At 36.2% G+C, this 25,440-nt stretch overlaps 2 protein-coding genes across 2 annotated transcripts; both read left to right on the top strand.

Moving 5' to 3' along the window:
- The first annotated feature begins 315 nt into the window (after window positions 1-315).
- On the top strand, window positions 316-3,356 carry LOC149851320 (sm-like protein LSM2). The gene is made up of 3 exons (XM_090000093.1): window positions 316-428; window positions 518-676; window positions 3,048-3,356. Exons 1-3 carry the CDS (start codon window positions 426-428, stop codon window positions 3,165-3,167), a joined length of 282 nt encoding a protein of 93 aa, XP_089856219.1. The 5' UTR covers window positions 316-425; the 3' UTR covers window positions 3,168-3,356.
- A 2,468-nt stretch (window positions 3,357-5,824) lies between these two features.
- LOC149851319 (RNA exonuclease 4-like) lies at window positions 5,825-19,896 on the top strand. Its single transcript, XM_090000029.1, has 8 exons — window positions 5,825-5,956; window positions 15,431-15,487; window positions 17,057-17,208; window positions 17,290-17,423; window positions 17,616-17,776; window positions 17,860-18,066; window positions 18,962-19,042; window positions 19,588-19,896. Exons 2-8 carry the CDS (start codon window positions 15,432-15,434, stop codon window positions 19,829-19,831), a joined length of 1,035 nt encoding a protein of 344 aa, XP_089856155.1. The 5' UTR covers window positions 5,825-5,956; window position 15,431; the 3' UTR covers window positions 19,832-19,896.
- The last annotated feature ends 5,544 nt before the right edge of the window (window positions 19,897-25,440 follow it).

The raw sequence follows: 25,440 nt of genomic DNA, 5'->3' as shown, positions 1-25,440 counted from the left end.
GGTAATTATGATCTAACGTTGCCAACAAGGCTCCACGCCGCGTAGTTGGTGGGAACTGTCTCTGCACGTCTCCTTGTGGTGGGACGTTGCAGGTTCAAAACTCAGTGGTACTTTGAATGAATAATAACTGGTAGCCTTTTAAAAAATAAAAAAATTTAAAGTCTAACGTTATAACCGGAATTGGAAAATTGTGATATACGAATTAAAACATGCTCCTTAACCGGACCTACTTTACACATTCCAGATCTAATGTTTGATCAAGGTTGACCCAACCCGTACACGACCCATTTGCATTTGGGTCCACTTTAGTTGGACTACTCCTTTCCCTCGCTACGGAGAAGAGCAGAGCGGTTTTCTTCGTAGAGATTCGGTTGCTGAAGACGAAGGGATTCCCCTTGTGGATTTTGTTCTCCGCCGAGGAAAATATGGTACCCATCTTTTATTTCCTCGAATTTCGTCCAATTTTGTGTTTTTTTGTGTGGGATTTTTCGTTGATTTAAGCCTGTGTATGCTGCAGTTGTTCTTCTCATACTTCAAAGAGTTGGTAGGCAAGGAGGTGACGGTGGAGCTCAAGAACGACTTGGCTATCAGAGGGATTCTGCACTCTGTCGATCAATATCTCAATATCAAGTTGGAGAACACCAGGGTTGTGGATCAGGACAAGTATCCCCACATGGTATTTCTTCATATTTTCCTCTTTTTTTCTTCACTTTTAGTTTGGATTTAGGGGACAAATATAGCAGTTCATGGACTTCGAAAAGTAGGGTTTTGGGTTTTGTGTGGTTCATTTTCTGATGGAAAATTGGGGTTTGGGGTTTAGGGTTTTGGCTCTTTTTTTTAACCATCATGTTTTGTAGAAGCCTTTAGGATTTCTTTTTTTTTTTTTCCTAAAGTCTGATCGTAAGATGCAATGGATGCAATTGGCGCTTGTGGGTTTAGTGCTTCGCTTCTTGGTTGCGAGCCAGAAGTTCATGCTTATTATCATAAAAAAATGGAATAATTGAAGTTTGTGAATTCGGAATTCGCTAATTCCTGGCTGAGATTTGTCTAAAAATCTTTGATTGTTAGACAAGATTCAGTAATTGCAGTGCTCTTAGTTTGTGCTTATGGAAATATGACTATTTTTGTTCATCATTTGGAGTCACTAGAATATGAGAACTATCGTTTGAACCACCATTTTTATGGATTTTTTGTTATTTTCTCTTAAATATAACCCTACGGATGTGATCTATTCTTAGTTTTATAAGGACCAGCTCTTGAATCATTGGATTATGATGCATAAACAAGATTGTTAAGGCTTTAAAATCAATGGCTCATAATCCTCATAAATATTCAAACAACCAAAAATCACATTTTTTCATTGAAAATTCAAGATCCAACAGTTTATTCCTAGCAAATTCACCTTGCTGGACACACCTACATGGTTGGATTTGCGAAAATAAGTGTTGAAAATGCCAAGTTCACGCTGTAGTTCTCATATTTCTAGTGATTCCATTATTTGGAGTTTGGAGCTATCTGCTGCGTGCACTTTTCTGCTTGTTGGTAGTTCCAAATGAAGTTTGAACGTGGTAAAGAACCACAACAATTTTGTATAACTATGCAAAGAAAAAGACCATTCAGTTGCCCACATGACTTGTGAGAGTTAGAAGGCCATCTGCACTAGGCTTGTGAAACCAGGTCCTTAGGTAGCATTACTCCTGCAAGTGAGCAGCTTACATTCTTGGAGCTTTCTATGCAAGCATGCTTGGACTTGATTGAGTGAGTCATCTACAGTAGTGGAGGGTGTCCAGTTTTGGCCTTTCTTTTCATAAGCTTGAATCACTCACCTGAATCCAATATGCACATGATCAAAACCTTATAGTGCAGCTTTATATGATAGAGGAGATTTCTGGTTCTGTACATACCATGGATGACAAGTTAATCTATCCACTTTTGTTTTCTTCCTTTAAATTTTCAGAGTCACATTTTTTTGTTGATTCTTGTTGTAGGTTATGGCTGAGGTTTACTGTTATGGAAGTTTTGGTGGCAATAATACTTTTATTGAGGTCTATATCCTCTAAAAAAAATTGTATTGAGGTGTATTGTTTTAGATATCATAAATCGGGCACTCCTTTTTCCCGTATGTATTTTTTGGATTTTGAGTCTTCAAGTATTTCTATGAGATCAAATGTAGATTGATTGGATAGAAATACTTTTGCAATGCCCTGTGATTCTTGGATTTTCTTAAGACTGGTTGTAAATCACAACCACAACACTTTCTCAAGGCTAGTGAAACATGAGAAAAGTACAACTTGTGATTGCCAGCTATGTTTGGGAGCCAGAGATGGGAGAGGACATGGTATTTAATGAGAGTTTAATTAATACCACCTACTCCGACTGGTGTTTGGGAATTATAAGTGACACAATAAACTATATGAGACTAGTATGGATGGCATCAACCTTCATTTGTTCACTATTATGTTTGTAAGCTATTCCCAACCAGCTCCCCAGAAATGTGCCTTCTTTGCTTGCATGAGCTTATTTTCACTAACATCATTCCTATTCTACAGGCCAGTTGGCATGTCTCAAATAGTTGGCATCTTGAGTAGAAGATGTCTTTAATAATGGGTGTGTGCATCCCAATGTTCCAAGGAGGTTTTCATGAAAAAATTATTTCTTCAATAGACTTCTGAAAAAGGTAAGCTTCCAAAGGCCGTGTTCATATCTATAAATGCTGGGCAAGTGGACATCCTTGTAAACCACAATTTCAGTGCATTAGGATTGTGGTAAACTTAATCATAATTTGCAAAAGTGCATTTTCATCAGCTGTTGACATAATTAAAAACGGTCAAACTTCATTGAAGCTACTATTGGGGTTTTAGGAATGGTGTTGAGAGTGGAGAAGGGTCATTTTCAACTACATCCTCACAAGGATGTAGTTGACAACCCCAGCCTCATCTTCTATTTTCTTCTCATAAAACCAGAAATTTCTCAAACAATGATATTGAATTATGATGACTCAAGTGTTTGCAGTTTAACTTGTTTATTTCTTTCGGTATCTTTTGCAGCTTTCTGTGAGGAATTGCTTCATCCGGGGCTCTGTGGTGAGGTATGTTCAACTTCCCCCAGATGGAGTGGACATTGATATCCTGCATGATGCCACAAGGAGAGAAGCTCGTGGCGGTTGATAGAAACATTTCCCATTTTCCGAAGGCTGTCTCTGACTCATATGCATACTGTGTACCTCAAATTTAATATGATCCATCCCTGCTGAAATTTTGTTCTTGTTTTTAAATTGTTAATACTATTAAATATATACCATACATGTCTGTGTCTGTGACGTATGTCTTAATCCTATTTAATTCCTCTTCAACAAATTGATTTCTATGATACCCATGGGATGTGTGCCAAGAAAGGACTTGGGAGATCCAATTGCACAAGAAAAAATGTGCCCATTAGCAAGTCATGGGCTTTTGACCTAGTCGTGGCAGGAAACTGTAATCCACACACAGGCTTGAAGTGTGGATCCAGGTCTTCATACCATATTACTTCTCAAGCTAGGGCATTAATGGATTGAATTAAGTTGGATTAATAATAGCAAAACATGAGGGGCAAAAATTCATTGTGTAAATAATATTTTTTATATTCTATATTTTTTGAATAGATAAATACAAAATTTTCATATTACTTCTCAAGTTAAGGCATTAGTGGAAAAGTGCCACTGGAGTGCTGTGCGATCGTAGAATGCCATTGCGGTTGAAGGAAAAGTTTTATAGGACGACTATTAGGCCTGCTTTACTATATGGTATGGAATGTTGGGCTACCAAGAGACATCATATTCAAAAAATGAGTGTAGCTAAGATGCAGATGCTTAGATGGATGTGTGAAAATACAATAAAAGATAAGTTGCACCCATTGAAAATAAGATAAGAGAGAATCATTTACGGTGGTTTGAACATATTTGGTGAAGGCCTAATGATGCTCCAGTTAGAAGGATGGAGAAATGGGAAAATATATTAGTTAAAAGAGGTCGGGGTAGGCCTAGGAAGACTTGGATGGAGATGATAGGAAATGATATGAATGCTTTGAACCTCATTGAGGACATGGCATTGGATAGAAATGATTGGAGGAAAAGGATTCATGTGGAAGACCCAAAATGAATTTCTTTTTTGGTTCATATCGCCGACCCCAATTGTTTTGGGATGAAGGCTTAGTTGTTGTTGTTGTTTGTTGTAAATATATAAAAAAACATAAAAAATATGAGTCATCCAATTAGACTGGTCCAGTCATGAGTATTTCCAATTTTTTTTTAATTTTTTTTAAGAGTCACGGGTTGAGCCATCCATGCAGGTGGATGTAGCACTAATTTCACTGTAAAGGTGCTGCTCTGTGCTCGTTGCAATCTCTTTCCACTTCTTTTGTTTTTTTAGGTCATTTTATGTGAAACCCCTACTGTTGAGAAGAAACTTTAATTAAAGGAAGTTGATGGCTTTTATGCAAGCCTTATAATTCTTTAAGAAAAAAAAATGTTTGGCCTTTGTTTTCCTCTTTTTTTTTTTTGCATACTAAAAATTGTTTTTCTAAGGGAAAAATTTTATTTGGTTTAAACCTTATGCGCAAAAAACTTGATTTATTTGGGAGGTTTAAGCTATAGTTTGCTACATAAGAAAACTCATTTTTCTACAGGCTTGCTCGGGAAGTGGGAAACTCTCCGCTTCTTCCCAAGGAGGGGAAGATTTGAGAAACCCGCTTTCAAAAATATAGGCAACTCAATTCTATTTAGTGGAAAGTCTGCTTTCTCTTCATTTCCCACATTGACTCTCTTTAGACTCTTTAAACTTTTCTTATTGCTTCTTTACTTTTCTGCACATACTTTTAATTTATTATATTGTCAAATTAGTGAAACAAATAAAAAAAACCTCCAAAATATCATGATATTAGACAGATATCATATCTGACCTGTTTAATCATAGCAGAAAATCACCAATACTTTTAATTTATCGCATTGTTAAACTGTGTTCTTTTAAGAAACTTCAAAATATTGAAATAAATAAAAAAACTAAAAAATAGCATGATATTTTATTGAAAAACAGTAATTTCAAATTGTCAACTTGTTTTCTCTTCCACAGCCGCAAACTTTCTCAAGAAAACCACATGCCATTGTACAGAATTTGGGTCCGAATTCAACTCTTCGGACAAAGTCAGGTCCAGACTTGCTGCCTAATTTTTGGATTCGGATTCGGATCCACCATGATCTGGTGGATTCCCGCTGGTTTGCGAAACCAAACCACTGGTTCAGGATGAACCGGTCCACCAGCACCAATTGCTAGCGACGTAAACGGTTGTTATGGTGTATTACATCCAAATCTGTGCCCTAATCCGAACCGAATTTAAATTCAACATGGGCCCAAATCCAAATCCAAATCCATGTAAACGTTGAATCCAATTGACTTTTTAAGCTACTCAGATCTGGATTCGGTTTTAGTTTTTATCTCACCTGACTCATCGTAAGAGTATGCCAGATCCAGTAGTGGTTGGATCCGAACCGAAGTAGTCGCATTCACATCCGTGTCGATTACACGCCGGCCTTTCATTTCCGTCCGACATTTTCTTTTCTCGGGAGTGGAAATGCAAATTGACATATAGTGAACTTATGAGTCAAGTCCCTCCCATACGATGCGCATGATTTGATGATTGTAAGAAATTGAGAGCTTTGTTTCTGGGTGAAGTTTGAAACCAAAACTTTGCTTTCATACGTGGCGAAATATGACGCAGGGAGTCTTCTTTAGACTCATTCTTTTGTCATAACAAATAGAAAAGGAAATAAGAGGAAGGGTCGCGACGTATCGAGGAGGAGGAGGAAGTGGTCGGTGAGAAAGGCAGAGACGGGCGGCGAGAGGCGCTCCCCCCTCCTCTGCCGGAAACTCCGTTCTCCGCGTCGGAGGCGATTCTGTGGGGCCCTTCGTCCAATAGACAGGTTTCCTCCTCCTTCTTCTCTCTCTCTCCCTCTCTTGCCGATGTTAAGGCCGAAATTCTGAATTCGTTTTCATTTTTTGGAAATTTCTGGAAAGAAAATCCACGGAAGTCGATGTGTTCTCAAACGAGGAATTTTATTTGTTGGTGTGGAATTTTTGTTGTCCGAATTGGAATTCCAGGCCAGCCCAACGTATGATGAAGTGTTTCTTTCCGGAATCGGAATTCCAGGGCCCGGGCCATCCCAGGTTCCCAACGTATGATAAATCTTGTTACTGGAGTGCCCGAGTTTGTTTTCCTCTGTAAATGTCGCTAGTTTTACTGGATTATAATATGTATTCCGCATTTTCTCTATAAAACCTACATGGCTTCTGGAGTTGGAACTCCGGTTAATCCAATTCCAAACGCATTATACACCGTGTTATCTTCATCAGTATTAGTGCTTGTGAGGAGTCTCGGTTTTGGGATGAGTTTCCGAGCAGCATTGCCAACCTAAATATGAGAATCACTAGCATATCCACACAACGAGTTTTGGGGATGAATGGTTTCTAGTTAATGGAAGAGTTCGTATTATGTTTTGAAGTTACTTCATGACCTTCCGAAAGTCCATCGCGTACACTTGTTTTCATGTGTCGTAGTTTCAAATTTATATTGGTGGATTCATTTGTAGGACTGGATTTTGTTTGATGATCGCAAATTGCCATATATGCATAATGAGACCGGCACTATCCTACATGGATTTTTCATGAAATTGCTGTGATTCATACATGGCTTTATCATAAAATATTTCAAGTTAGTGAAAACTGGCTATCTTGTTTATGTTCGAGTCACCTATAATTTAATATGATATGCCATTTTTTTCGAGTGCTCTATGTTCAAAACAGAAGCTTAAAGTCAGGTGATAGCATAGTGATACCTTTTTAAAAAACTGGAAAAAGTTCGTATGCAATAAGAAAATTAGCATTCATAAAATCCGTCTTTACTTTTAGGTCCATTGTCTCTTTTCATTTCAGTATAATGTTATTTTAATAGCATAAAAATTGATTACTCTTTTTCCTGAAAGCAAAGAAAAACAAATTTTGAAATAACAGAGATCTTTCGGGAGAAAAATCTTACACTAAAATGTTAGTAGATGCCATCTACTAGTTGGAAGTGTTGAAAATATGTCTTGATTGGAGATTAGACTAACTAGAGTGTGAATAATCAAGAACATGAAGCAGGTAATCTGATAAATTTCACTTGTTAAAAGGAAAAGAAAAGGGTTTGGTTGGTTGGATTTGGAAATGGGTCTAATATAATTTGAGTTGGGATTGATCTATGTTCATATTCTCTAAGATTAGGATCATATGATACAATCAGGTATAAACATTCAAGCCCATATCCATCAAGACCCAACACAGGCAAAGGGCAAAAAGTGGTATGAGGTGTATGCCTTAGAATACAATAAGGTGTAAGCTTTGCAAAGAAAAATGTAGTATAACAAAAGAAAGAAATTTATGACAGTTGCTTGAAACCAAAGTTAATTAAGGTTATTTGAATTTGGACATTTAGGGGTTGTTGTCATTGCTTCTAGAAATACTAAAGCCAACAGTGCTGAAGTCAATCATGTTCAAGGTGCAGTCTTGGTACACAAGCAAGGTGCTCTAGCCTCAAAATGCCTTGAGAAGCAGCATAAAGTACATGCCGCTTGCATTTTTTTTTTAAATTTGATCTGTACTTGATGTTTGTTGCCCACTCTAGTAAGATGCTGCATGACACATGCACATTCTATGCATTTTTTTTTTGTGAGTATGAATATAGGTCTCTATATACTTGAAAGTTGTCATGGGCCAGACCATTACATAGTTGTATCCTCATTTCTGTACTATAAATAGATCTATCGTGAAATTGACCTCTTACATCCTTATCATAATGCATATTAATTGACATCCTGAAATTTGTTAAAAAAATTTAGGTGCTTAGCTGGAAACTGTCAATGTGGCCCTCTGCTTACAGACCACTTAAAATAGGTAAGTCTGTTTAGAGTCATAAGGGGCTATTTTCAATAGATGGTGAATCCTGTCATCATTGAAATGCCACAAGAACTATTTTATATGATTAAACCTGGAAAATATATCAGCAATGCCCTTGAATTTAGGCTAGAATTTCTCTATTTCCAGATCTGCAAGGAAAAAAAAAACATTGAGGCCATGCTTTCTTAAGGCAACAAATTACTTCATGTTTTCCCTCCTTGAATAATGGGGAGAAAAAAAAGTTAAGAGTAGTTCTACTCATGTTCCCTTCTTAAGTAAAATAATGATCAATATCAATCTTAGTATCTCTTTTCTAGCTAGGAAATCTTCAACGTCGTCCTTATCTTAACAATAGACTGCTCTAGAATTTGAACCTGAAATTCAAGTTTCCATCAGGTCACGCTGTCTAAAATTTTTATCACTGTGATGGTCACACTGGAAGTTTATCGGGACTTAATTTGCAAACTCAGTGGGTTCAATAATTCCTGGTCACACTGGAAGTTTATCGAGACTTATTTTGCAAACTCAGTGGGTTCAATAATTCCTATGACACCTAAACATAAAAGCGAAAACAGAAAGAAAAAGAGGGGAGAAAAGTTAGCTTTTTTTTTCATAGTTTCCTATTCTTACTTACCTGTCTTGGCCTAAGAAGCACATAATATGTTAAAATTAATGTTTGCCTAAAACAAGGTTAAATAATGGTGCGGGTCAATGCCGAATGACCAACTTGTGTGAAATTCCAAAAGACAAACTTCAGCTTGAAGAGTACAAAAAGGTTTAATCTTGAACAACTGTACCGTTAAAGAAATAGTGCGTTACGGATATCTCTCAAAAAATTTCCTTCTTTAGAGATTACATTTATGAAAGGAAGTGCTTTCCGTTACGGTCCACATGAGAGTGCTTACAGGAATCAGGGACTATATGAAAGAGGAGGCTATCCACAACAGGAGGCCAGTCTAAGCGGTGGTGAGCAGCGGAAGGTTTTTGGATGTGGTTCTGAGTGTATCAACCTCCCTCTTTAAGTTGTTTTTGGGTAGCTTCAATCCCTCCATGAAATACTTGGCTGGAACTGTTAAAACATTTGTAACCTTTTCTATAAATTTATTGGTATAGTTTCATGGAGAAAGCACATGGATACTTTCTTTTTTTGTTAAGATTCCTTTGTTCATTTGTTTCTTTCTTTCTTTTTTCTGTTCATGGTATTTACTGGAGAGTCTATTTGGTTTAGATATCATTTTTAGTTATTTCACCATATTCATCTTTTGGGTTTGTTTAATGGGTGTGTCTGGTTATTCACCATCTTCGATCTTTGATAATTGTTTGATGAGTTTGTTTGGATATCCACAATTGATAATTTCTAGGTAGTCTCATAATTTCTTTTGTGGGTATGGTTAGATGAGATGGTTGGATCTTCACTATTCGGTTTTTGAGTATTGTTTGCAGTCACTGTTTTTCATTTCCTGCTATTTTTGATGAGTTTGTTTGATTCATCGCTATCTCCAATTTTTGTGTATTCCCAATATATTTAATTTCTTGGTATTGTTCGGTTGCATTCATGCATTAAAGTGTCCTGTTGCATTCATGCATTAAAGAGCTTCTTTTGAAATGTATGATTGTCATATCAGAAATTATATTATGGTGTTTTTTTGTATTGATATTGTGTTCTTGTTAATTTGTAAACAAATAAATGAATGAGTAAATAAATAAATAAATCCTTGATTTATTTCATTGTCCTTTTTAAGAAATTTATTTATTCCATTGACCTGTGCATTGGTGGTGGTCATTTTTCTCTAGCTCCCGCACATAAATTCTTGAGAAACTATTTGATGGTAGATGTAAACAAGAAGTATGATACAATGTCTTGGCTGAGTCTTGGGATGCTATTTGGTTGTTGTTGATGCACCATGTTCTACGTAATGCATTTGTCATCATCTTTGTTCTAACTTTTACTCCTGAGTGTTTGCTTCAACTTTGTATGATGCTCGAGTCCTATGATGTACGTGCTTCTCAATATATTTATCTACTTTTATTTTATTGGGGTTAGTTTCTGGTAGCAATCCTACAATATGTCAAGCAGTGGATTAGATTACCATTTGTTTATTTTGTGCATGCAGTTTAATCTCTTATGGTGATCATTCCTTTAACAACAGAGACCAAAGTTTGCCACTCTCTTGAGCCATATTAAGTTCCTAATATATGTATACTAAATAACATAACAAAGAGAAAGGAAACCTAACTAACCAGGTGATTAGCTAAATTGCTAACTACTTAATCTGGAGAGCTGTACAAGAATGGAAACTTAGAAACACGGAAATCCACTCCGTAACCTCCCCAATAAACAGCCTCTCCTCAAGGGTTGAAATATTCATGTTGGATTCCCTTGATCATCGTTATAAGAACTTTCAAAAGCACAAGTTTAGCATTGTAGCAATGTCCCTATGGAAAAACTTCTTATATTTGATGCCCTGCTCATCAGGATTGTGGGACTTAAGACATGCTCACTATGTAGAAAGCACAAGTTGATCTCTGAACTAATATCCTAGTGGAATGAAACATTTCTTCTCCAAGTATAAACCGTGCTCACCAGGGTGTTGGACCATGGGGAATGGGTTGCTAGGTACTTGGATAACCCAGTATGTTTGGGTTGGTCATTCCTCAACATGCTGCAGCAACCATTAACTCAATGTTTGGCTGCAGGTATTTACTCCCTTTAAGTGGAGGGAACTCTAAGGGGTCTACTTCAACTAGTAATCTTCTCAAAATTGATTTGGTAATCCAAGAAACTTCCAACTTGTTGGAGCTTTGAAAGTATATCTCCAAGGTCAGCATGCTTTAGCAGCCTTGAATGGATTGATGCCAGGTTATTTTTTCCTTTTTTTAGGGAATTTCTCTAGTCATTGGAAACATGGGATTGTGTTATCAGAAAATTACTTATATCAAAGCTAAATTCACTCTTTGGTCTTCAAGAATGTCATTAAACCTTTTTAATTGTGCTACTTGGTAGGATGTTCACCCTTGTGGGAACTCTAGCCACATCATGCATGCTTTGTTCAGTGCGCCTTTTTTAATTTCTTGTTGTCCCAGTCTCATGCTTGCCCTTCTGTTTAGTCTAGGATGATAATCATTTGTGTGGTTGAGTGTAAATTGTCAGTCTGTACAATTTATGCTCGAAGATGCTGCCAGACTGTACAACTCTATGTCTTTAATTGTTTGGAGATGGAAGTGATGGTTCTCTTTCATTCCTTCATCTGCTGCAATAATTGGGAGGAAAGCTTCATAATTGATGCTCAACCCTCTCTTTTTGTATCAATTTACTTCTCAGATCTTTTGTGCTACCATAAATGAAAGTGGGGAACAGGCAGCCCTGTACAAATTTGTTACATCCCTATGGTTCATATTCTTCAAGCAATCCATAGACAAGGGCCAAACTCTGTTAATCCCTTGAGCTATATAATAGCTATTTATGCATTTAGTAAATATGACAACTAGAAAACAGTCAAATTAGCTAATGTGGAAATTATTAGCTAAGCTAGAAACTATTTAGTCTCAGAGGCCATCCAAAAATTGAAACTTAAAAAATAGGAAGATTATGTAGAACTATTACGTTATGTGTCCGTGTCGTACTTTATTCCTAAGCCGATTTGTCATTTTCTTTTGCACTGCATGGGTGCATTATGCATGTTACCATTTTTATAACCTAAAGTAGTATATCAAGTGCCTATGTTTGTTGCATTATATAGCTTAATCACTTTGAGGTGATTGTTCCTCAAGTTCTAGATATGAATTGTACTCCCTTGAACTCTTGTATTGAAGTAACATAACAAGAATAAAAGAAGTCAAAACCTAGCAATGATTAGCCAAACTAGCAACCTTTTAATCTAAAGCCATACAAGAATGGAAACTTACAAAAGTCTCTCTAAGACAATCCTTATTGTAATAGGGGGTATTTGATGGCTGGGCACACTTGTCCAGGACTAACTCATCCTGGAGGAGATGCAAGGGACTTGCATCCCATTTTGGTGGGACGAAGTTTCTGGTGTTTGATGGGCTCTGTTGGGCCCGCAAGATTTGGGATGCAACGGCCCCAGCAGATTGTTGCTTCCCACCAATGAAACACGTGTGATTATTATTGTTGTCTATACTTTCCAAAACTCAAGTTGGACCTTTTATTAGTATGGGAGAGAATATCTTTTGCAATCATACTTAATGCTTTTTCCTGTTCTCGACCATTAAGAACAAGTCAGTTTTGTTAGGCATACTCTCATCATCTATGCCACAATAGTCAATTCTGTTGCTGATTTGTGAAGATGGCAAAAACAAAAGTTTTAAGGAGAGTCCCAGGTTGAAGAACTTCTGTCACAGCTCTAAACCATTCCTTTAGCAGGACAAAATAGGCACATAAAGTTCCAGGCATTGAAGCCTAGTTGTTCATGCTAGGGTATTTTCTACAATTGGAACACTTCACCCGTTAGGTGCACTGTTGCTAGATTCTTCTTTTGTCCTTTAGGAATGATGTTGAACCCTGTACATTGGACCTACTCTACAGGCTCTTCGCTATTGAAATGTAGTGACTCTATTGCCACACTTTCTGTGACTTCCTTCTCATTGCTCTGAGCTGTGATTTGATCTGGATGGTTGTGAGTATTATAAGTTAAATCTTAGCTTGTGATGCATTGAATTTGTTTACTTAGTGATGGAAATGATGGTTCTCAATTAATTCATCCACTACAGAATTTGGGAGAGAGACTTGTCTTGAGCCTTGACTTGCTTCTTTACATTTCAATTCCATCTCCATTGTTCCATGCTACCATAAGCAAAAGAAGAATAACCAACTTCTCCCATAAAAAAAGGAGGAACAACCAGCAACTAGGGATGTTAACAGATTGGATATATCTGGTATCCAATCCGATTCGGAATGAGATTAGTCAGATTTGGTTAAGAAAACTGAATCTGATTAGTAATTGGATACACATTCGGTTTAGGTTTTCATAACTGAATCCAATGGATATCTGAATCTGATTACATGTATTTTTCCGGATTCAGTGTTGGCTTTTTCCCATCCATTCCAAATCTGAATCTGAGTCCAGTTACTCAATATCGGATTAGTTAGATTTGGTATTGGCTACATCGAACCCGAATCTAAACTATTTATATCCCTCCCAGCAACCTTACCACTTTATTATTCTCCAATAAGCCAGTCTCTTTAAGTGACATGCATGGAAAGGGTTGATTGTGCATGCCCATTTTTCACCATTTTTTTTCCTTCTTTTAAAAATCTAACTGTACAGGTATGTTGTTCTACCTGGTCAATTTAGTGAGAATTGGGCTTTGGATCATCCAATTTGACATGTAGCTATGGTTTTGAAGGTTTAAAATAAACGGCCCATAGTTTTTCAAATTTCAAACTTTAAAAGATCAATGCAAAAACATGATCCTGTTAAGATTACTCTATCCTTTTGTACATATTTTGTGTATATATAATATTATATATATATACATACATATATATGTATATATGCATATATTTATATATATATAATATATTATATATATATATAATATATTATATATATGTATATATTTTTATATATAATATATATTAATTGTAAAGTCAACTAAAGTTGACTTTACACTAGTTGTTGGGAACTAAGCCCAACTGCTAGTCTTTCTAGCCGTTGGACTAGGTCCAACAACTAGTCAATCTAGCCATTGGACGTAGTCCAACGGCTAGAGAGGACTTCCTCTCTCTTCTCTCTACTCTATGTCTTCCTCTCTTTTCTCTCTATATACATGGGGTGTGTGTGCTTATTGTGTGTGATAGAGTGATGGGTAGTTTCTGTTAAAAAGTGTGTATATATATATATAATTGTTTGATATAACTGTTAAAAAGTGTATCTATTTTGTTTGATATAATTGTTGATCCATGTTTGCCATTGTTGCAAAGTATCATTTCTCTTGATTTGTTGTATGTGGGATTTTGAATTTCCCCATTGTTTTCGCTGTGCATTTGTATGAAAATGACTACCTTTTTCAAAAACCCTTTTTCATGAATATTTTATTTTCTTTGTGTGGATTTAACTCGATGAGTTGTCTTGTTTAATTGTTCTCTTTTGATCTTGTTTGTGATATTTAAAGGTTCATATTGATGTGTTAAATATGACTACATGTTAAATATATATGTTTTTTATTTAAATTTGTTTTATTATGTTTAAAATTCTGTGCTTAAAATTATTATTAAAAATATTTGTCTTAACACTTATCTTTTTGGATATTTTCTCTCTCTCTCTCTATATATATATATTGTACTTTTGGTGTGTTTGGCCATCATCTTTTCATAATATATAACTAATATAGTTAATTTTGAAATCTTTTATGTTTTATGATATATATATATATATATATATATATATATATATATATATATATATATATATATATAATGTGTGTGTGTGTGTAGTTGGATGTTTTGTTAGCTCTATTTAGAGGTTCTCACATATTGATGATATTGGAGATCCTAATGACCCTTTGTATAATAGAGCATATGATTGAAAATCAAGAGCACCCTTTAAGGAAGCAACAAATGGAAGAACTTGATGAAATCAATAAAGATATTTTATGTAATGGGTTCTTTTTGTAATTGCAAACTCACGGTGAGTCACCATAAGTTTGAAGGATGGTGTTAAGATTACTATATCCTTTTGTACATATTTTATGTATATATAATATATTATATATATGTAGATATATATAATATATATATACATATTTATTTATTTATATATAATATATATTAAAAGTCAACTAAAGTTGACTTTACGCTAGTTGTTGGGAACTAAGCACAACGGCTAGTCTTTCTAACCGTTGGACTAAGTCCAACAACTAGTCAATCTAGCCATTGGAGACCTAGTCCAACGGCTAGAGAGGACTTCCTCTCTCCTCTCTTTAATCAATCTCCTCCTCTCTTTTCTCTCTCTCTATATGGGGTGTGTTCTTATTGTGTGTGAGAGAGTGATGGGTAGTTTTTAGGTTTTTGAGTATATTTTGTAGTGAGGTCTATGTATTTTTCTTTTTGTATTTTTAATATTCATTATTAATGAAATCATTCATTCAAAATATTTGTATTGTATTTGTTTTAATGAATCTTGTTTGTATCCAAATATTTTTTGGTTTAGCATTTGGATTTCGGTTTGGAGTATCTTGGTTTCCGTGCCATTTCGTGACAGATTCAAGGGCCTGTTCTTAGCAAATGGACCATGTCTGAAGATTTCTCATTTATTCCTGAGTTGAAGGAAACCAAGGTCTAAAAAATAGAAAAAAGAAAAAGTTAAGACATCTGTGTGTGTGTATCTTAGTGTGTTTGTGTGTGTGAAGCTAGGAAGTTGGTGGGGACATCCCGTTAATACTGGTACACACTTTCTACTAATTGATATGGGTTCTAAGCATCACTTTCTGTGGTTTTGTTGTAGGATGAAGACATCTGACCTGAACTTGGGGTTGCAAATTTCTGTTGAAACCAAAAAAAGGTATGGCCCTCTCTCTCTCCATGAGGTTATGCAGCTACATAGATTGTGGGTTAATTTTAGGACGGAACAATTTCAAGTTTTTTCCTTTTTCTCTAGAAGGTGTCGAACTTAAGGAATAAATGCCTGGTAACAATGCATCCAGAGTTTAGGTAACTTAATATCAGCAATTGCAAACTGTAAAATTTTAGCTTTCTTGAAGTAGTGTTTAACTGAGAAAATATTCTGTCCAAAAATGTATAGTTTCTGTTATATATTGAAATTCTCTACTTGGGCTTGTGTATAGGGTTTTGATCCAGATAAAGACCAGATCAGATGCAGGCCTAAATAGAGGAATATAACCTCAAATGTTACCTTTTCAAGAATTCAAGAATTCAAGAATTGTCTAATTCCAACATTGTGTAACTGTGATCCAACTTTTGCAATCTGACTATGTCAAGGGCAACTTTTCTTTTCTTTTTCTTTTTAATGTTTTAATATTAGTTTATTGGTTCCTTAGATTATGAAAGAAACCAGGAGAGTGATCGAGGAGTTGGACAACATTTTTTTTTGTTCCCACCCCCCACCCCCCCTTTAAATATTGAGTTTCTTAAATTTAAAAGAAAAGATTTTTTTTGTCTTATTTTACTTAACAAGCCATTTGGCTGATGCGGCATTGCATTAACCCTTGCGATGAAATCTGGAAAGATCCTACTTTTGGAAAGCATCTAGAGTCCTCTTGAGAGGATAACACACACAGTATAGTCTCAACTATCCTTTCTGATTTTGGTATTCTTAAAGGTTTGAAAAATATAAAATAAAAATATCATGTTAATACTGCAAGATTATCATATCTTGAAATTTTCATTTTAAGATTTTCAACTTTTTATTATGAAAATTTATTTTTTGTTTTTAAAAATCTATGCCCCTTTTTGCCTTCAATTCCTGGTTTGATTCTCTATTAACAAAAAATGCAATCACCAAATAAGTCTGACCATTTGGAATTTTGGAGCCATTACAATGCCTTTAATAAGGAAATCTTGAGTCTTGACTAGGCCGCTGTCAACATCTTAAATTGTTAACTAGTATCTATGTCACAAAGATTCAAGTACTTACATGTATGTGACTTGTAAAAGTGACACTGATTCCGCAATGACACATGAATCACACCCTCCCCTACAACCCCCTCCTCTCTCTGATACAAATGCAAAACTTTTTTGTTTGAATATTTAATGGTCAAAACATGTGCAAAATACTTGACACAAGTAATGGGCTTGCCGTAACGTACATGGTGTCATACACCGGGTTGTATGGTGTCATGTGTGACTCCCATGTTTTGGCATGTCACTGTGACAGACTAGTATCTGCTTTTATTACCATCTTTTGATTTGTTTCCTCTCAAGTTGATTATGGTCTTCAAAAGACATATCCAGTTTATCTTGTTTTAACATCAAGGCCATGTTTCCTAGCCTGTAATGATCAGTGGAACAGCTCCTTCAATCAGTTTACATGATTTTGATGTTCAGACTTCAGAACTTAATTTATATATTGTTTGTTAACTTTGTTTAACTTAGCTGTTTCTTACATTAGCAGGAACAAGTGCCCAGCATGCTACAAGCAATACAATAAAAAGGCACATTTAGTTGAACATATGAGGGTATCTTATCACTCAGCACATGATCCTGTGTGTGATATCTGCAAAAAGCATTGCAAATGCTTTGAGTCATTGAGAGAACATCTCACAGGTAGGAATTGATTTGCAGATGTTATTTGTCAGATCTATTATCCAAATGCTTTATTTCTTAGAATAAATTTTTCTGTTCAAGGACCCATACCAAAGACCAAGTGTTCAGAAATATTTACTGCTCGAGGATGCATATATTGTTTGTGCATCATTGATTCACCTGATGCACTTGAGGACCATTGTGAGACATGCAAGAAACCACCTAAAATCATGCAGGTAAATTAATCCCAATTCTATTGTTATTGAAAAGGCACCTTGACACTTAAGTAGTCTGCAAGAAAAATGAAAAATATAAGCTACGAGGATCTGATAGTCTCCAACAGTTCATGTTATGTTTGTCCTTGTTTAATCTTCTATAGCACTAGAAAATGAGTGGTTTTCTTTTCCACCAACATTTCTGTGCTCCAGAACTTCCGGGTTCGTGAAGTGGCTGCCCTAGACTGTGAGATGGTTGGTGGTGGAAGCGATGGAACTCTTGATCTTTGTGCAAGGGTGTGCCTTATTGATGAAGATGAACAAGTGCTCTTGGATACGTATGTCCAACCTGAGATCCCTGTCTCAAACTTCAGGTATTGTATGGTTTTGCTTTATTGGGGCATCTAAATGCCTGCATGTGTTCTATCAACTAATGAATGCACCTTGTACATTTCAGAAGTGAAATTACCGGAATAACAGAAGACAATTTGATCAATGCAATGTCTCTCAGTCAAGTAAGAGAGATTATTCGAAATATCTTATACAATGGAGAATCAATAGGTAGGGTCCGCTTAGATGGTGGCAGAGCGAGGGCTCTTGTTGGTCATGGCTTAGAGCATGACCTTCACTGTTTAGATATGGATTATCCTGCACATTTGATCAGGTAAAAGAAGTTGATGATTTCTAAGGTTTGCTTTTAAAGAGTTTCTATAACTATATGTTTTTGGATTGCTATCATCTCTTTGAGGTATTCATAGAGAAAATATCTAATTGCATGGAGGGTTTGATCCCCATTTAAATCAAATATTGATTTACTTAAGCTGAAGTGGGTTTTTGGGTGGTGCGTATGCAGACATGTCCGTCCACCAGTATCTGCATATCCCAGAAGCGAGATCTACCCATGACTGCATTGTTTTATGTACTTTTAGACCAACTGTACACACAAACACACATGTGCACGGGCGCGGCATGCACACACACACACACATAGGGTAAAACTAAGTTTAAGTTAGAAACACTCAACTAGCTTAATTTACAAAAGCACTTTTTAGTGGGGAATTTTTGAATTTGATGATTCGATGTTGCACTTTTTAGTGGTGGCAGTTTTGAAATTGATGATTTAATGTTGTCACTTTTAGGGGTAGATTATATATTTTTCTTTTTTTGGAGAATTTTTTTTACAAATAGTAACTAAAAACAATTTAGTAGCTTTAGTTTGTAAATTAAAAGTGACTTTTTGGACCATGAAAAGTAACAACGAATTTCAAAGGTGCCACCATCTTAAGGGTTCTTTGGTAACTTAATTTAATCCAGTTGAGCACTATGAACATTGAACTAAAAGGGTTTGGATTTTCACACACACACACACGAGAGAGAGAGAGAGAGAGAGAGAGAGAGAGAGAGAGAGAGAGAGAGAGAGTTTTATATCCTTTCAGCTGGAGCAGGTTTGAAGTTACAATCTGTAACTTGAAAATATCTGGTTTCAAATTTGGATACCACTACATGGGCGAGTATATGCTATTCATCGAATTTATCTTGACATTGTGTATATACTTCAGGGACACTGCAGAGTATCTTCCATTAATGAGAACGAACCATATAAGTCACTCCCTCAAGTACCTCACTCAAGCCTTTCTAGGGTAAGTTTCCTTTCTAGTTTGAATGATTTAGTGGTTACAGGCTTCAGGATATGTTGCATAAATAGTTTACTGATTTCTGTCTTTTCCAAGAAGCAAAATGTCTTGCATGTAAGTTTTGCATTGAATTAGTGTGAGCCCAAAATGCAAAATATTATGTTAACTGACCTGGAGTGCATCATTTCTCTTTGGTTAACCTGTTTCAGGACAGGTCAGCATGTTATAAATTGTATTTTTTATGTTGATGTAGGTGATTACATGTTATATATAGCGTGATGGTGTGTTTGGGCTGAGCCAAGTAGATTGGAAAATCCAGTTTACTCATGCTGGATTTTTAAACTTTTTGTAATTGCACCCTTCCCTTGCTTGGGTGCAGATTATCCAGATAGTGATGTACATATCCTTCCCAATATTATTTCCATACTTTTTAGAAGATCCTTTACTGACGTGCTGATGGTGACATAAATGGCTGATTGGATTTCCTTGCCTCCACTAAATGCTGTTAATGTTCATCAGCTTGTTGATACTTGTGTTTCACCCCTTTGCAGATATAATATACAAGAGGGCGTTCATCAGCCATTCGAGGATGCAGTTGCTGCATTGAGGCTGTACAAGAAGATGCGTTCGCCAAACCACCAGCCTGAGGATCCTATAGGTTGTACTGGAGCCCATACAGCTGATATGTTTGCCGGAAGGTCACTGAAAGAGTTGGAGAGTATGACTCCAGAAGAACTATTGAAATTCTCTAGATCAAAATACAAGTGTTGGTGTTTGGATGTAAGACGTGAATAAGGATCTTCTGTACTGGTCACATTCTTATATCTTCAACCTTAATTGAAATCTCAATGGCTGTCTCATTTTTTCTGTCTCCGTTTTTTTCTTTGATCTGTATCGGTCCCAGCTACATACTGAATAGTTCCATAATTTGTAGGTGATGGGTGGTACCTATCACAAATTTGCCCACTAAACATCTAATATAAAATGGTAAACTAAAAATTACTATAAAAAAAGGCCATCCCATGCAGCACCCTCCTAAATATACGTGTAAATTCTGAATCTCTCTTTTATTGTTTTCATCTCATACTTTTTTTAAAACAAGATTATGCACCTTGTTCAACTGAGATAATATCAAGAGATGATAATATTCAAACAGTTAAAGGACAAAATCTTGTATTTAGCAAAAGAATGCTAGTACTGTATTGAAGTGTCAACAAACTCTTAGAAGCTACGCACCAATTGTGCCTCGTATCACAGCCTGCTTCTAGGCCATGGCAATATCACATAACACCACTTTCTTGGCCCCCCTCCTTCTCATAGCTCTTCTTATTTGGATTACATCATTTCACCAGCTCCATCATAAATATTAGATAGGACTCTTTCCCACCGTGACCAGGCATGTAATAGTGCTAAGGCAAAGTAAATAGCATAGAGTTGGGCCTGGTGTGTGAAACTACGCATCAAACTAAATAAATTGTATAAGGTTCGATGCACAAAATTATACATCGGGTTAAGTGAATTGCATAAGCAAGGCTCAATGTACGAAACTGTATATGAGACTAAGTAAATTGAGTAAACAAGGGCAGGTGTAAGAAGCTATACATCAAGCTAAGTAAATTGTATAAAGCAAGAGCCTATGCATGTTACAACATTGCGGCAAAGTAAACATAATTTAAATAAGACAAGAATACACAAAACTACATACTTGAGTTAAAAGCGTACATATATATATATATGTATATATATATATATATATATAATACATATATATCAGAGATGTTCTGTCATGGTTATCGTATGCAACTTTTTTCTACTTTGAAAAAAGTCTGAATCTTTGTCAATTTCGAGTATAGGTTATTAAAAGCTTGTGTCTCGCTAAACATGTCTCGTTCGCTGTGCTGATGTGAAGAGCTAAAAATGATTTTATCGTGATGCGTAAAGAATGATGTTAAAATCTTATATTAGCGAACAAGGCAAAAATTGTGTTGTAGGGTCGAACCTGAACCCAGTTAGAGTCAACCAGACCAAACCGGACTCGGTACAAGAAGTCGAGCCGGTCTCGGTGGCTAGTCGGGCTGGGCTAAGGAGAAACGAGCTGGGCTCAGTGCTAGCTCGATAGTGCCTGACAAGTCAAGCTGAGGGATGGCTGGCTCAGTGAAACCGAGTCAGACTCAGTGCACCTAAGTCGGCCCGAGGGTACTTGACCGAATTGGGCGGAGCTTGGCCTTAACTCAACTCTATTCAGTTTGGCTCAACTCGAGAGATCAACAACAATAGCTGCTATTACTCGAGCACAACAAGGGGATGAGGGTGATGACTCGACAGTTAGGCCGAGCCACACCTGCTCCCAAACCGGGACAGGACCAAGTCTGGCTCGGTCATTTAATAGGGGAAAGGGAAAGAGGAGAGGGCTGGTGGCTAGGCCATTGCCGAAGACAGTGGCTACCATGGCTAGTCATGAGTGTGGAGTGTCGTTTGGATTTGGATAGAAATTCAAATTCATTTTCAAAACTTATGTCTAGGTTATATGCATTGAATTTATATTGGATTGGATTCAATTCGGCTTCCAATTTTCAATTCAATGCAACACTGTTTGAGTTCTAAGTTAGTTTGGGTTCGAATGGATTCAAAATCCTAATTCTCTTATGTGAGATCCATTTTTGTCGTGTTTGGATCTTAGATCCAACATAAGTATCTATGTATTCCTTTATATATATATATATATATAGGTCATAGCGTGTTTTGAGCATGGATTCCTATTTTTGGGTTCAATTTTGGACTCCAAAACAATATGAATCTTCTTTTGGATCCTAGCTGATTTGAGGTTGGATCCCTACCTCATGAATCCAGACTTATGCCAATTTGGTTTTCAAGTGCTCCGAATTTCTCCAGAGTTTCGTTCTCTTTTTTATATATATTCTGAACCCGGATTGGGTCCACTAAATGGATCTGAGTTCCTGTTATATGCAGCTCGGATCCATACTGGATCCGAACATGATAAACTTAGAGATTCAGTGAAACTCTCAAGTGTCAAATGTACCATCAAAACTGGGTTCATGGATGTTGATGTATGTGGATTTTTTACCGAGATCTAGATTCATAATGTGTATGATTAAACTCTATACCTTTTTAACATCCAAAAGTTCATCTATTTATTCATGGTCGATGATTTTCATAAAATATTGGAATAAACACAAAATTTTTTGTGGACTTTACACTAATATATTGTTATTTGTGCTTTCTTCCATCAGTTATTTGTGTTTTCACAAACTATCAATACGGATTTGTGAACAATAACAAATATATATGATTTTAACCTAATTATGCTAAATTTATATATATTTTTTAAACATACAAAATTTGCAAAACATTAAACCTAAAATATTTAAAGAACATCAACGAAACTCATAATTTACATCCTTAAAGTTTAACAATTCATAAAGTTTGATGAAAGCTAATATTTTTTGGAACCACTAAAGATCTCTAGTTATGATCATCAACGAGACGGTAATGTAGTTTAACGAATATTTAACCCATCATTAACTACTTACATAGAAAACAAACACGCATTACATCAACACACACACACACACACACACACACACACACACACACACACACACATATATATATATATATATATATATATATATATATATATATATATATATCAAAAAACCCTAAACAATAAATCACGTAAAAAATATTAAATAAAACATAGGACAAACAAACAACCACACACAAATACGCATGGACTTAGATAATGTTTATTTGTATAAAAAAATTTAGAATAAAAATCACACACACATATATATAGTATGAAACTCACCTTTCGACCTAGAAGGATGCCGCAACCTTATCGAAATGCAACGATGAAGTGTTGCCAATGAATCGCCAGAAAAGAGTGGTAAAAAAAGTCACCGATTTATTTGCAAAAGATAAAGCAAGTTGGGGACCATAAAAAACCCTAGAAAATATGAAAATAGCCCTAAGGGGCAAACAATCACTTTTTATACAAAAAAAAACTGCAAACATGAAAAAACATAGCATTTTATAGGTACAAGATATATATGAATTTCTCAAGGTATTTGCGAAGTTATAATCATAAGAAGATTCACAAAACTTGTTTTTGTGCGTTTTGTGAAAACCATAAAAAATAGGTGCGAAAATACATTTAAGTGATGGTTAAAGAAAGAAAAAATTATGTTTATATGGTTTTCTGTGACTTTAGTATAAAATATGTGATTTTACTAAGGTATTTATGATTTTACAATTAAGATAGAAGATCACATAAATAACATAATTTTTTACACATTTCTTAAGGATCGTAAAAAAAATGTGCAGACCTCCTTTTAAGTGAGAGTTTGCGATACCTGATGAGCGAAGTGATATATAACATGAACTTCATGAGTTTTGTACATGTGAAGGGTAAAAAGGTTCTAACGAAGTTGGTTATTCACAGTTTTGGTCATCGAACAGATTTTGGCAAATTTTGAGGATTTTTAGGGAAAACACATCATTTTTACCATACAGTACGGTCATTTTCCATATATTCTACGTACCCTCTAAATTTTGTAGTTTGGGTTTCTATTTTCTCAATGCGCCGTAACCCAAACATGAACTGGTGCTTCTTATTTGGGAGGGTCTGGGTGCACCCTGCCCAATTGGATGCCCAACCCGTTGACAAGAAGCCTCCTAACAGCAGCTTTTGATTAAACGTACTTATCCCATTGTGACCTGAACGGTGGCATCCCAAGTTCGGGCTTGGATAATAGGCATTTTCCAAGCTGGTATAGTGGGATAGCACCTACGTGCAGGCCCACATACTGGTTTGACAAGAGTCTGGACATTTTTTTTTCATTCAACGATGGTTGATAAGAGTCTGGACATTTTTTTTTGCCGATTCATAACCTGAAAAAACTGCACTCGATTGGAAGGCCTGGTCACACTTGGTCAGCGTGTCATACCTACGGTCATCATGTCACAGCCTAAAACTTTTAAAATATTACAAAAGAATGCTTGAGTTTTCAAATTAATTCGCAAATTAGGGGTGGACAACCGGTCCAGGACCAAGCCGACCCGGCTCACCATGGGCTGGGTTTGGGCTATGATTTTAGGCCCAGGCCCATTAGGTACCGGGCTGAAACCCGGCCCATTATATACGTGAGCCAGGCTTGGGCCAGCCCGTAGGCTACTTGGCCGGCACGATGGGCTTGAGTTATTTAGTAATTTTTTAATAATAGAATTTTTAAAAAAGTTAACTGTTACATAGTAATATTTGCCCAATTAGTTGCATGGAAACTTGCTATTTGTTAATTATTACTATTTACCTAATTAGTTGCACTAATTAAAATTAGTTGCATGGAAACTTGCTATTCTCTCATTAACCCATAATTTCAATCACATTTATGCATTTTAAGATTGGGTCAGGCCGGGGTGGGCCAGACCCAGCCCGGACCACCCGAGCTCGGTGCTGGGTCAAAATCTGTTTAGCAGTATAAATTGATATTTTTGCCCCTCGAAAGTCCATTTTATTATTCTCTTCTCAGGTTCTCCCCCATGGATTAAAAAAGAAAGTTTTACCATATTTACCCCACCAAAAACTCGTCATCAACCACCATACCGTGATAAGAGTCCTTTTGTCTTTGCCTGCACCAATCTCACCAGCCCTCATCTTCTATTTTTTTGTTTTTTTTGACAGAAAAAGCTGGGGTTAGCCAGACTCCTGCCAGTTATACAACCATACCATTTGGGGTTCGAACTTGCAATGTCCCAACACAAGGTGACGTGCACTAACTGCTCCTGCCAGACAAGCGGAGCCCTCGTTGGTCTCGCTCATCTTCTGTTCCTCCATGGCAAAGTGGGTAAGTTATGATTGGCCTTGATGCAACCAAAATGCAGTGAGCTCTAGAGGGTAGGCTGCAATCGAAATGCAATGGCGATGACTCTTTGGTGGGTTGCAACCATAGGGTGCCGAGTGAAAGGAGTTGAACAAGTGGTGGTGATTTTTCCCATGGATGGGTTACCAATGGAAGCAAGTTTTTTTTATGGTGATTGAAGGGTGGCAAGCTTCTGATAGTAAACCGTGGTAGAACCCTTGTTTTAACCCATGGTAGGGAAGCGAATGGTAAAAGGGCTATAAGAGGGATACAATTGTCAATTTGTAATAGGTAACTAGGGTTTAATCAGGGTTAAAGGACTAGAGTTAGGACCGGCGTATATTTGAGAATTAGTTTGTAAACTCAAGGCGTCCTTTGTAACATTTCAAAAGAGGAGGCAGTATTTGTAAATAGGGCAAAAGTTGAGCGTGTATTTGTAAATTGCTCATAAATTTAATATTCTATAAATAATAATAAAGTGTAAGTTTCTGCGGTTTGCCCCAAAAAAATAGTGGGATGGGACCT

This window comes from Nuphar pumila, chromosome 1, assembly GCF_984573655.1.
Source record: "Nuphar pumila chromosome 1, dmNupPumi1.hap1.1, whole genome shotgun sequence".
NCBI lineage: Eukaryota > Viridiplantae > Streptophyta > Magnoliopsida > Nymphaeales > Nymphaeaceae > Nuphar > Nuphar pumila.
Note: the sequence above shows the minus strand (reverse complement) of the source record. Positions and strands in the feature narration are given on the sequence as shown.